Source organism: Pan troglodytes, chromosome 5 (genome assembly GCF_028858775.2).
Source record: "Pan troglodytes isolate AG18354 chromosome 5, NHGRI_mPanTro3-v2.0_pri, whole genome shotgun sequence".
NCBI classification, from domain to species: Eukaryota; Metazoa; Chordata; class Mammalia; order Primates; family Hominidae; genus Pan; species Pan troglodytes.
Window position 1 is genome coordinate 62,378,969 of NC_072403.2, and position 13,093 is coordinate 62,392,061.

A 13,093-nucleotide genomic window follows, 5' to 3' on the forward strand; every position below is an offset into this window, starting at 1 on the left:
AAAATAGTTTTAGAAAGGGCTAAACAAAGATGAATTCAATTTTAAAAGAAGGAAGAGTCTAATATAGCATGCTGCACATAAGAATGTGGGAGGGCCATGTTTGCAATCTAGCTCCTGGGCGTCCCAGGCCAAGTTTTTATTTTTATTTGGCATAATTAGGTATCTTCATGCTGCTTTACCGAATGGAGGTGGTGATGGTATATCAGCTATAGATAATCTCATGGAAAAGGAAAACTGAAGATGTTACATACGTTCTCCTGTCAATGTTCTTTCAGGAATGCTTGGAAAACAAGCTTTCACTCAAGAGTTATCAAGAGACTCTCAAATAAAATGCTACATCTCTGCTGATATTTCTGGAGTTCCTTTGGGTCTAGGTAGATCTCACCTGTATAGCACCATTATAAGGCAACTTGGCTTGGCAAGTAGTGAGAGGAGCCTTTTTTTTTTTTTTTTTTAAGACAGAGTTTTGCTATTGTTGCCCAGGCTGGAGTGCCGTGGCACGATCTTGGCTCACCACAACCTCCGCCTCCCAGGTTCAAGTGATTCTCCTGCCTCAGCATCCCAAGTAGCTGGGATTATAGGTATGCACCACCATGCCCAACTGATTTTGTATTTTTAGTAGAGATGGGGTTTCTCCATGTTGGTCAGGCTGGTCTCGAATTCCTGACCTCAGGTGATCCACCTGCCTCGGCCTCCCAAAGTGCTGGGATTACAGGCGTGAGTCACCACATCCGACTAATTTTGTATTTTTAGTAGAGGCAGGGTTTCTCCATGTTGGTCAGGCTGGTCTCAAACTCCCGACCTCAGGTGATCCACCTGCCTCGGCCTCCCAAAGTGCTGGGATTACAGGCATGAGCCACTGTGCCTGGCCGAGGAGCCTTTTTTAAACCCTTCTTAAACCATTCCATGACAGGCAAGAGAACACCTACCAGCCATCTACTCAGGTATGTGTGTGTATCAGAAAAGGGCCCAAAAGGAGATGCCTTTTGCCTTATATGTGACAAAATGATTCTTGGCACATGCTGTCACAGGAGTCCAGTCATGCTGGAGCTATCCGGTGTGACTTGATATCTATCATGTGGTAACATGGCCCTTGGAGCCATTTTTCATTCCTGGCTAGAATGAACTAGATTTTCCCCCAAAATACATGGAGAAGATGCTGTAGAGCTGGAAAAGAAATGCCATCCTAGGAGGCTACGAATATTCTGCAACAGCAAAGCTTTTAGTTTAAACAATTTGAAGATGTGGCTACAAAGTTTTGTACCTCCCTTTATACAGACAATCACAAATTTGTTTTGAGAGCTTACAGATTATGCAAAAAGGCAAAAAAACTCAATTTTTAAAATTTCAGCTCAATAATGAGCCTTTCCATACTATTTGATGCTATGCTAAAAATGTGGCTATTCAAATCACCTCAGCATAGAAATCCATGAAACATTTTTTATTTAAAATAATTCAGTAAGTAGATATCAGATTTCTGCCACAAATAAATCTTTATACAAAAATTGAATTCTACATACTTGTCTTTCTCCTGCTGAACCATTTAGATAGAACTCCATAAGATTCCCGTTCTATATTAAATAAAGTTAAAGTGTGGTCTCTAAAACTCTCTTTTAAATAAATACTTCAGTATAGTCTTCAATGCCAATTCATTAAAAAGGTAAACAAACAAGATTAACAAGATGTCACATATTCCAAACAATGATGTAATAAACCCTGAATTGAACTTTTCCCTCCCTTTCTCTCTCTCCCTCCTTCTCTCTTGGGCACAGGCGTGCACACACACACACACACACACACACACACACCCTCATGCGCATACACACACACATGCACACCATGATTAGTCTCAGAGTACATTCTGTACAGATCTGGAAGAGCAACTAGGTTCACAAGTCCATAAATAGCAAGAAATCTAGTTTTTTTCTGACAGTCTGGAATGCTCTCTCACATAAACCCTTACAAAATTTTAAGCCATATTAACAATTAAGTGACTGCTGAAAAGAGGGCTTTATGTGCCATTTCATACATGTTTAAAATGTGATGTAACTGTAGTTGTAAATGTGCTCCTCCTACTTTACCCATTTACACTTACAGGAACAAGAACTTCAAAGGAGTTCCATGTACCTAAGGTGAACAAAATAATCTGTCTTTATACTTCATCATTTTTCCTTTTCATAGCTTTCATAATATTGCTATTTTGACACATTCATTATATTACACATTTTCTCCAAACTCAATGGCCTTGTCTGTATAATGGTTCTCCCACATATTTCCACTCTGCATTTACATTCTAAATGTATAAATTTAAAACAATTCAATGTGTGTAAATTGAAAGCACTTCAAAAGCTTAATCCTATAACATTTTTAAATGGGAATTTTTTTCTATCTAGATGATTTATACTGCATATTTTATAAAAGTTGTGATGTAATTAATGACATATACAATAAGTATATCCACATGAGTCTTCTCACTATAACCCTGTATAAGAAGCAATTATGAGGTAAGCAAATTACACAGACCAGAACACGGTATTCTAAAATGCCTTAATCATGTAAGTGTTTAACTGTACTAAAAACCACCATAAAAATCATGATTCTCTTTTAATGGGGAATACAATATTCTCTTTCACACCAGGCTTACCCGATGTTCTTCCTGCTGCTGCCTTAGAGTTTCATATTCAAGGGCTGGGGCGGGAAGCTGAGAGATGATTGATTGTGTTTCTGTCAGCCATGGCCAAAGTTCTTCATATGTTTCCCAGAATTGGTTAACCAGGGACTGTGCCCGTTCCAGCTGCAGATACCTTTCTGAATTAATCTGGCAGATGGTATCATAGTTCTTCAGTACCTTGTCCAGTTTTTTCTAGAAAATAAAAGGATGAAATGTTTAACTGGTCAGGCCAACGAGCACACACACTCCAGAGTGCTCTGTCCAGCACAGTACACCTGGACAGAGTGGGCGTTTGACCAATATATGTTAAATGAATACATCAGTAAAAGCTATTCAGATTTTAATGGTTTATACGTACAAAAGTTCACTTTAAATTAAAGTGCCTCAAGTTTTTATGAATAAGACACTGAGATCTCCAAAAACAATACGCACAATTCTCCAGTCATTCTTACAATGGCTTCAAGATTAGAAAACAAGTCCCATATGATTCTGGCAACATATATTTTGCAGAAAAAAAATAAAGACCACCTTTTGCAAATGAAATTGTCAAAATTTTTAGTTAACAAAATTAATTATATATATACACACACACATATATATGTGTATATGTGTATATATATGTGTGTGTATATATATATATAGAAAGAGAGAGAGGGAGAGAGAGAGAAAGAGAAAGAGAGAAAGAGAAAGAAAGAGAAAGAGAAAGAGAAAGAGAAGGAGAAAGAGAAAGAGGAATCAAAGCAGAACATTTGCCATTGTGCTATACACGGATTTAATGGGGTAGTCACAGTGATCTAGATTATGGTATAAACTCATAGCAAAAACTAATAGCAGAAGATAAAGCACAATCATAACCCAATAAACCACAGAATAACAAAGAAATTATTTCATAACAATCTGTATTTTTCACATCAGAGTCTTTACAAAAATAATATTCAATTATAAACAAGCAAATTGCCATTGTAGAGTATAAATAAATAAAAGAGTGCATATCATTACATTGTGCATTCTATTATTTTATCTGTGGTCTACCTTAAAAGCAATGCATACTCTTTAAAATATGATTTTAGGCATAGAGATTCCTATTTTTTTTTGCCATGCACGGGATATCTTTCCTACCAGAAGCATGAATATACATCAATTTCTTCAGGCTGCTTAGATGTCTGAATATGAATTGAACATTTTTATTTGTGGCTGGTTTTCTGCCAAATTAAAGGATAATTAAAACTACACAAGCTGAATGCTTCCTTAATTACTCAGATCATATTTTCCCTATATAGCTTACTGTAACTTTATACAAAATGGATTTCAGCATTAGAGAGAGCCACATATTTTGGTTTTTATTAAGAGGCCCAAATGTCTCTGAAGCACATAAACAATAGTTGATACATATAAAAAACAATAATTTATACTGATAATAATGGTAATATTACAGCTAACATTAACTGAATGCTTAATGCGTGCCAGTTAACCAAGGTCTCAAACCTTAATAGCCTTTGTGCCTATTCAAAAAGATTGTCCTCATAGTGATTCTCTTAAGAAATATTCCTTTCACTGTTATTCTATAAACTTGAAAAATGCCTTATTTAAACTAATTATTTTTGCTGCTTAAATGGCAGCTGTGGATAACGGAGAAGTGTTTTTCTAGGACTGAAAGCTCAACACCTGCTGTTTTTTCAAGAGTCCCACTACCAGTCCACAGACAAGATTATACCTTCATTGATTGCTTTTCCTCTTCACTGCATGCGGTCATGATTTTATGCCCAGATTTAACAAGTTCATCAATAATATCCTTGTGTCTCATAATCTCCATGGTGAATGTCTGTGATTTACCAAAATAAAGACAAAAAATAAAACAAGAAATTGTATGACTAAAATGAAAACAATTAGGCTAAGTAGTTAAAAATATCACGTTATACTAGAGGGGTCTTAAAAAGTAAATCATACAAGCACATTTTATAGAGTTGGAGCACACCAGCAAATAATTCATATGGCAATTGGAAATGTATTTCTTCACCTTTTGAACTTGAAGCTGAGCAGAAGTCTGGTCTTTCTCAAGCCTGATGTCACCCAGAGACATCAATTTTTTTTCTGTTTCAGTAATCCAGGATAACTCAGCATCAGCTGCTTGGTCAAACTAAACAAAAGATAAATAATTAGGTCAGCACGTTCCTGTTCCTGATGCCAGAAAATACCTATCTACAGTTCTTTGAAATATCCTTATTACACAAGTGGAAAATCCGAGCTTGTCTCCTCATGGCATCCTAAAATAATTCGTGATAATGACTAAATTTTAAAGAAAGGAGAACTTTCCACAGAGTAATTAAACACAAGCTCTTAAAACATGTTGGATTTATAGCACTGCATTAATGATTTTAGGACAGCTAGCACTATTGCCTTCTTTTCAGGCAGTCTTAATAATTTGCACCTTAGGAGTACTGTCCAAATCTAACAGTTATGAAAGCCAACAGCCAGGTACCATCTTTTAATCATTTCACCCATCACTTCAACTCCTATGATATGTAACTAACATTCTGCTATCAAAGTACATAGTTCCAAGCAAAAAGAATAGAATATCCCCACTTATTTATTATACTATTATGTTTATAAATGCATGTGTAAATATACATCTCTATATATGCAGAGTATACCCCTAAATGATTCATGTATAATTTTTAAGCATCTCATTTAATAATGGCAGAAAACATTTTTAAGAGCATTCTTAAATATTTTAAGAAATGTTATTTTCCCGATTATAACAGTAATTAAAACAGTAATTTATAGGCACAGTACAAATTCATAAAGCAGAGAAAAACATACAGAAGAAAATTAAAACCTAGATTTAACACTGCTGGTATTGTAGTGAATTTTCTTCCACAAATCAAGAGAGAAAGATTTGTAAAAAAAATGTCTGGGATGACACTGTATAAACAGCCTCATATCCTGCTTTTTCATTTAGTATGAACATTTCCCATGTCATACTCCTTTAAATGTGATTTTCAAATAATACCATTATATTCTAGCATACCTGGATTTTCATTTAAGCTTTCTGCATTTTTGTTATTATACAAACAACCCTATAATGAATATATTTGTATATAAATTTCTGTTGGCATCTCTAGTTAGTTCCTTAGTGTAGATTCCTAGAAGTGACTATCAAGTCAAAGAGCACGAACATTTTCAATGTCTTCCATCGGATAAACCCCAGTGCCTCCCATGAATAAAATGGCCCTGTGACACCACAGTACCAACCATAAATGATCACTGAAATGACCTCAGTTGGAAGAATTAATGAGGAATGAACATTTTGGCTATTCAAGTCCAGTACTGCCAGATCTTCTAACTTTTCAAAGGAATCTGGAAATCCAGATGAGGTGGGAGAACAGGTAGGTGGGGAGAAAGATGGGTGGAGATAAGAAACTAGATTTTTTAAAATTCACACTTTAAAAACTCTGCAACACTATGCCAACTCATGGGAAGATGGAGTACATTAGCTTTTCTCTGTTCCTCATGATAAGTACACCTACAAATCCCAGGCATTATATATAAAACATACATAAGAAGATTCCACAAAGGGGAGAGAAGAGGACAGAACTACCATGGACCTTGGGCCACAAGGAAGAACACAGTGGTGAGTTCTCTGGGATTTTCTTTTTGCCTCACGTATCTAAGACTAAATACTGGAGAAACTAGCAACCACACAACACTAACGGGTACAAAGTCCCAAAACAAGCCTGCTCTCTCTAGCCAAAGAACCAGGAAAGGAGTAGTTTAGCAAAACAGACAACTTTTAAACAATAACCACTCTATTCCAACCAAACACTACAGAAAAAATGGTTGCTCCACTCACACTCATGCCAAGAAAGGACAAATGGGGGGCCTACACTTCTATCCTTGCAATGCCATGACAAGGTCCCCAACACTCTTGCCGGGAGATGTTAGAGAATGCCAAGTAGGGAGCCAGAATTTTCATCCCCAGATCATCCTGTCAGTTGAGACCATGTGGGGAGGCTGGGCTTCCACCCCGACTAAGCAATAACGAACTGCCCCTCCCTCCACTCCTCTGGGGTGATATCAGAGAAGGCCTAGTGGAGAGTCAGGATCTTCATCATCACTCAGTGTGTCACCATCACAGCCACCTGCACTGTGGTACCAGTAGAGACCACATAGGGAGCTGGAACTCCCACTCCCACTCAGCAGAAATGACAAGCCATCTCCTAGGTGTCAACAGAGGTTGAATTGGGAACCTGGACTTCTACCTTCACCTGGTAGCACCCCCACCTTCTGCCAGAGTGGTAAGAGGAAGGCAGCTAAAACAGAAAGCTTAAGTTCTAACACTCATAACATCATATAAGAGCCAGGAAAATCTCAAACTGAATTAAAGAAGATAATCAAATAGATGCCAATACCCAGATGGCAGACATGTTAGAATTACCTGACAATGATTTTAAAGCAGCCATGATAAAAATGCTTCAATGAGTACTTCTGAATGTTCACAGTTGAAACAAATGAGAAATTAGAAGGCTTCATCAACAACACAGAACATCTCAGCAAAGAAAAAGAATATACAGTATAAAGAAGAACCAAATGAAAATGTAGAACTGAAAAATATAACTGAAATAAAAATCTCAGTGGATGAGCTCAATGAAGGGGACAGAAGAAAGAATCAGTGAAGGAAAAGAAATTACCACTTAGAAATAGAAATGGAAATTACCCAAACTGAATAATAGAAAATAACTTAAAAAATAATCAGAACTGCAGGTACCTGTGGAACTACAACAAAAGTCCTAATATTCATGTTATCAGAGTCCCAGAAGGAGAAGAGAAAGAGATTGTGACTGAAAAAATACTTGAACATTCTTGAAATAACATTATAGAAATGGAGAATAGCTTTGTGGTTGACAAAAGTTAGGGAGGGTAGGGTGGGATGGAATGGGTATGGCTCACAGAGCAGCATGAAGAATTCTTGTGGTGAGGGGAATATTCTGTATCTTGACTGTATCAATGTCAATATGCTGCTTGTGATTATTTTACTATAAAGATGTTACCACTGGGGAAAACTGAGTAGAGGATACAATGGGATCTCTCTGTATTGTTTCTACAGCTGCAGGTGAACTTAGAATTATCTTAAAACAAGTTTAATTTTAATAAGACATTGTATACGTGTATCAAAATAACTTATGTACCTCATAAATATACACATCTACTATGTGTCCATAAAAATTAAAAATTAAAAGAAAATATATTAAATACAAAAAATTTTAAAAGAAAGAAAACCAACTCTGTGGGTAACGTCTCACCTATAAGTTCCTATTTGTGTTTTCTCTCTTCGATATAATACTGCCCAATTGCCCTTCAGGTAGAATGTGCTAATGTACACTCCCACAAGCAGTGTTTTGCTATAACTTCATAAACGTGGGGTATAATTTATTTTTTGATATTGAAAATTTAATATCGTCAAGTTTATAGGTAGACTTTCTGTAATTATAAGGAAACCAAGAAACCACTTAAAATAATCTATCTTAAGCTGGTTCAATAATTTCTGTGATATTATTTAATTTCAAATGAAGTTATTCATGAGCAAGTACTGATCAATATGAAAACAAAAGAAAAACATTTCATCAACTAATTCAGCAGCTTCAGGTGTGGAGAAAGAATCCCCATGAAAAAGAAGTGAAAGAGTCTTCTGTGGATTCTTACTTTTCAAGGCATATATAATAAAGCTATAGGTAAAAATTGATTATGTGATTCATTTAAAGAATATAAGACTGAGAAAAACAGTTCAGGCCTTTCTACCTGAGTGTAAATACTGCAAGATATCTGAATAAAATTTAACAGTTATAAATTTTTTTCTTCTACTGGTTCCTGAAAAAAAAAATAAAGTAATACCCCACCCCTCTTGTTTGTGTTCAGCCTGACAGTATTTAAATGAGTGTCCTCATAAAGACAGTCAGGCTGTGAAATATTAATATTAGTTTAACACTATGTCTTCCCTATTTAAAAAAAAAAAAAAAACTTTCCAGCAATAAACAGTATGGTGATACCATCTAAGTTGCCAAAAAAGGAAAGCTGAAATCCAAACAATATTTCTTTGATCAAGTCAAACATTTGCTCTGCTAAGGAAAAAAAAAAAAAAAAAAAAAAAGACTTCAAACAGATATTTCCCGCCTGTCATCTGAGAAACTTTTAAAATTAAATTATCAAATATTGTTAAGCAACAAAGGGAGTAGCTACAGGATCTACATTAAGTAATTTATAGTAAGGCGAGGCATTTTAGGTCTATGACTCACTCAAATGACTGGTTAACATTTCTAATGGACCATAAACATGGTCCATAAACATATTTTTAATGGACCATAAACATGGCTCACTTTACATGTAAGCAACATGGAGAGAAATACACTAGGTCAAATTTTAGTAAATTTGTTTACTACTCATACAAGTAGTAAAATTTGACTTAACATAAAATGTTGATAATCTTGGCATCCATAATTGTATTTGGGGAAATACTTTAATAGCATCAGAGGAGCCGAACCACCAACTCTAGCTACTGTAACTTCTGTTTATAGTTGAATTAGCCTTTCAGGAATTTTCTAAAAGTTAGTGCAAGACATTTTAAGTAGCTACATCTAAATATGCCTGAAAAACACTCTCTAAAACAGTAACAGCCAGCATCCTACTGAGCACATTGTTCTAAGTGCTTAACATGCAATACCTCCTTTAATCCTGACACCTGTATCATGTATTACCATTAACTCCATTTCCAGCTTAGAAAAATGAGGTAAAGGGAAGTTAACTAACTTACCAAAGACTACTCAGGTAGTAAATGCTGAGCCTGAGATTCTAACGAAGGTGGTCTGACTTCTAGACTGCCAAATATCACAAAAGTCAATACACAATAGGTTTTAATAGAGGTTTAAGGCAAAGTGATAAGCAAACCTTAACCTCAAGGACATCCTTTTTACTCCCTTCCCCTGACTGGGGATCTTATCACTTTCTTTTGATTAGCATTTCCTTCCACTTTGCTTGTCTTTATTTATAACACAAGACATATTTTCCCATCCACAACACCTGGAGGGTCTGAACAAATCTCATTTCCGTAGGAGATGTTTCCTTCTGGTCCTTTAAAAGAAATAAACAGGTGATATTTTTCTCCAGGCTGATTCCTAATGACCCAATGAGTTGTTTGCATTAACTGCACCCAAACCACCAATCCAAGGGCCTTTCTAACAGGGTTATTATGGGGCCCACTTACAGAAGCCAAGCAATTAGAACTGCTGAAGAAAGCTTGGGATTCCCAGACCCAGTAAGATATACATATTTTAGCAACTACTGACAGTTGTACATTATAAGAAGCAAAGGATGATGAATTGCTCTGAGGCTTAAAGAATCAAGGTAGTCTGAATTCAGAACCCAAGTCTGTACATTTTTCAAGCAAAAGTGCCTTTCTCCATTTCCACAAAGCTTGTAGAAAGAAAGCAACAAAGATATGCTACTCTGCGTAGGTTTAAAATGCAAAAATACGTACAGTTTATAACTCAGATAATGGCATGTATTGTAAAAGGGAGGCAGTCCAGCTCAACATCGTTATTTACTAAGCTGCCTTGTCCCATTCAGATTCTTCCTAAAAGTAATGAATGGGCCCAACTACTTTAAAAAATAATACCCTTTTTAGAATATCAATGCCCGCAAATCTAGAGTCAGATTTGGGGGACTGGTGGGTGGTATCAGTGAATGTACAAGTTCTTACTCATTCACCCATTACTGAGGTTTTTCAATTATTTCTCAAATAATAACAAATAGGGCCTTCACACCTATGTTATGAAAGTTCAATAGCGTATCTTTTCAAAACTGTTATTGTGATATAGGATTAACAAGAAAATCTAACCCTGTCAAATCAAAACTTTTTAAAAACCTAAATTTATACAAAGTGGTTACAAAGTATGTGCTAATGAGAAGGTATCTGTATGTTCCTTCTGTTCTCCCTTCAAACTTTTAAGTCTTTTCCATGTTTTTCTTGACATCTTCCATGCTGATGATTAGAAGTCAATACATTCTGCGATTGTGGCTTGACAGTTCACAAAGTGCTTATGCTTTTGTTAAATTTCAAAAAGCAGGTTGACATTATAAAAGAGGTATATCTGTATATATGCAACCTTAAAACTGGGAAAAAATATGAAGTATCTTAAGAGATATTTCTGCTCAGAAAACAGAACACCTAGTCATTGAAAATCTAATTTAACTCTCCCTGATTTAACTGGGACAAATCATTAAATCTATAAATTTTAAAATTGTTAAGTATTATTCAAGACACATGTCCTTACCCCATCATGTGTGGCTGTTGGTAGGCTGGGGGCAGGGGTCTGGGGGAAGAGTCACTGTTAATAAAACAAATTGCATATGACTAAAGGTGTGTCTAAAAAGATGAGCTCAGGTCATATCGTGTCCCTATTTCATACAGAGAAGAGACTCAGAATGGTAATTTGTTTAAACAATGCAAAACAGATAGTCCAAAATACGTGGCTAATGTCCAGGTCTAAAGATATGCTTTTTTAAATCACTCCTTTTTATATTTCATGGATGTAGTTATTGGGTAAAACAGAAAACAAACATTTTTATCAAACTGTACTCTGGTCCTAATTCCAAACATCTATAAGTAGGCAACCTTATAAAATATTTCAGGGATATATTAGCTCCTTTATAAACTTGAAAATTATGAGTTTAGAAACTTATCTTTTAAGTGCAAAATCTCTGCCACACCAGGAAGACAGGTACCTACTACTCTATTCTTACGTTTCCCTACACGGTAATGTTTTATGATCCTTTTAGTGTTGTATTCTCATCCTCCACAGTCTTTATAGCTGGAAATATTCTCATTAGATACCTCCACTTTGTTGTAATAATGGAACCTTCGGATTATTGAAGAATTTTTAGAAAAAAAATGGTTTACCACCCTCAAGGGTTTTTCTCTATATATAATTTATGAGGAGGCACAGCAGTGAGGGAGAATGAGATATGGATTAAATTTTAGTTGCTACTCTGCCACTTACTGCTTGTGAGACCACATGCAAGTCACTTTATCCCATGCATGCTGGGCATGTTCCTCCCAGCTCTAAACATCTGTGTGTCTATGTAGCCTTATTGGAGGTATTTTCATTGGACAGACTTGCAGGTATTTCAAAGAAATGAAGATAAAAATACACACATGAACAACCAGAAGATATCAGTGGCATTAAGATGTGTAATCTATTGGTAGTAAGACTTTTACTATATACATTGTCTTTCACTTTCAAAAGGATTTTACTATATAAATTCTCCTTCTCTTTCAAGACGAAGACTGGAAGGATACAGACCAAATTGCTTACATATGCTTTCTTTCATGAATTTTTCTATATTCTTTGAGAAAATCTTGAAATTTTAAATAAGGACTAATTCTATCAGAAAAAAAAAAATCATTATTTTCCTAAAGGATTCCGGAAGACTTACACTGACTTACTTTCCCCCATGCCTTTGGAAAACATATGCAAAACCTTGAAGAACCTGGCCACAGTTAATGACCTTGGCACATATCAGAGATTACTAACCAGTGAAAACTCAATCTGTGACTGTGCCCTTATTACTGTCTCACTTTACTGAACCAGCCAACCATAGTCAACTTCTCAAGAAATTCTTACTCCCAAGAGTACAGAATAATTTTCTTGCTGTTTAGAGAAGCCTTCAGTGCCAGTTGGGAAACGTTCAAATACATTTCAGTGAAAAAAATATATTTTTCAATAGTTAAATAAACTTCACAAATAAACACCCTCATTTTCCTATAATAATGAGGCATACAAACTCCTCTGTTTAAACAGAGTCACACAAATACATTCCTCAAGCATGAATGCCCTCCTTCACAAAAATTTCTTAGCCAGGGCTTTTGCTATCATTGCATTTCATCAGCTGTTGTGATCCCAGAGCACAGCACTAAAATGAGGAGCAGAACATTATGCTTTAGAACTAACTATAAATTCCATTTCTATGGCAACATTAGAAAATTAATTCTGGATGCTCCCACAGAATCAGCTTGATTTATGCCTCTTGCTTTTGGCTCATACTAGTAAAAGCTTAGTCGTACACCATCACAAGCTCTGCTCTAAAGTACAGTGCAATATCATACTACCCCCACACATAAACTTTGTAGTAACTGTGATGACTTAATATAAATATTCACAGAAATTTCAACTAAAGTTAATCAACACATGTATTATATTACGAACTTCTATTTCCAGGACCCCACTCATTGCCCACAGTCTTCCCAGGACGCTGTGGCTAAGGGCTGAATGCCTATAAAACTCTTGGAGTATACATTCTGCAGGAGTTATAGACAAATTGGAACCTATCATCTTTTCCCCCCTTCTGTCATCTTCAGAAAAAAACTTCACA

General features: G+C 35.7%; 1 protein-coding gene across 35 annotated transcripts in view; it reads right to left on the minus strand.

The window, feature by feature from the left end:
• The window catches only part of DST (dystonin), a 497,218-nt gene that overhangs the window by 54,557 nt on the left and 429,568 nt on the right, over positions 1–13,093 (minus strand). For all 35 annotated transcript variants that reach the window (XM_016955718.3, XM_063812480.1, XM_016955699.4 and 32 more), the window contains 3 exons: positions 4,689–4,808; positions 4,386–4,493; positions 2,645–2,863 (listed from right to left, as the gene is read on the minus strand). In XM_016955718.3, coding sequence (XP_016811207.2) covers positions 2,645–2,863; positions 4,386–4,493; positions 4,689–4,808 — 447 coding nt within the window. The remainder of the gene's footprint in view (positions 1–2,644; positions 2,864–4,385; positions 4,494–4,688; positions 4,809–13,093) is intronic.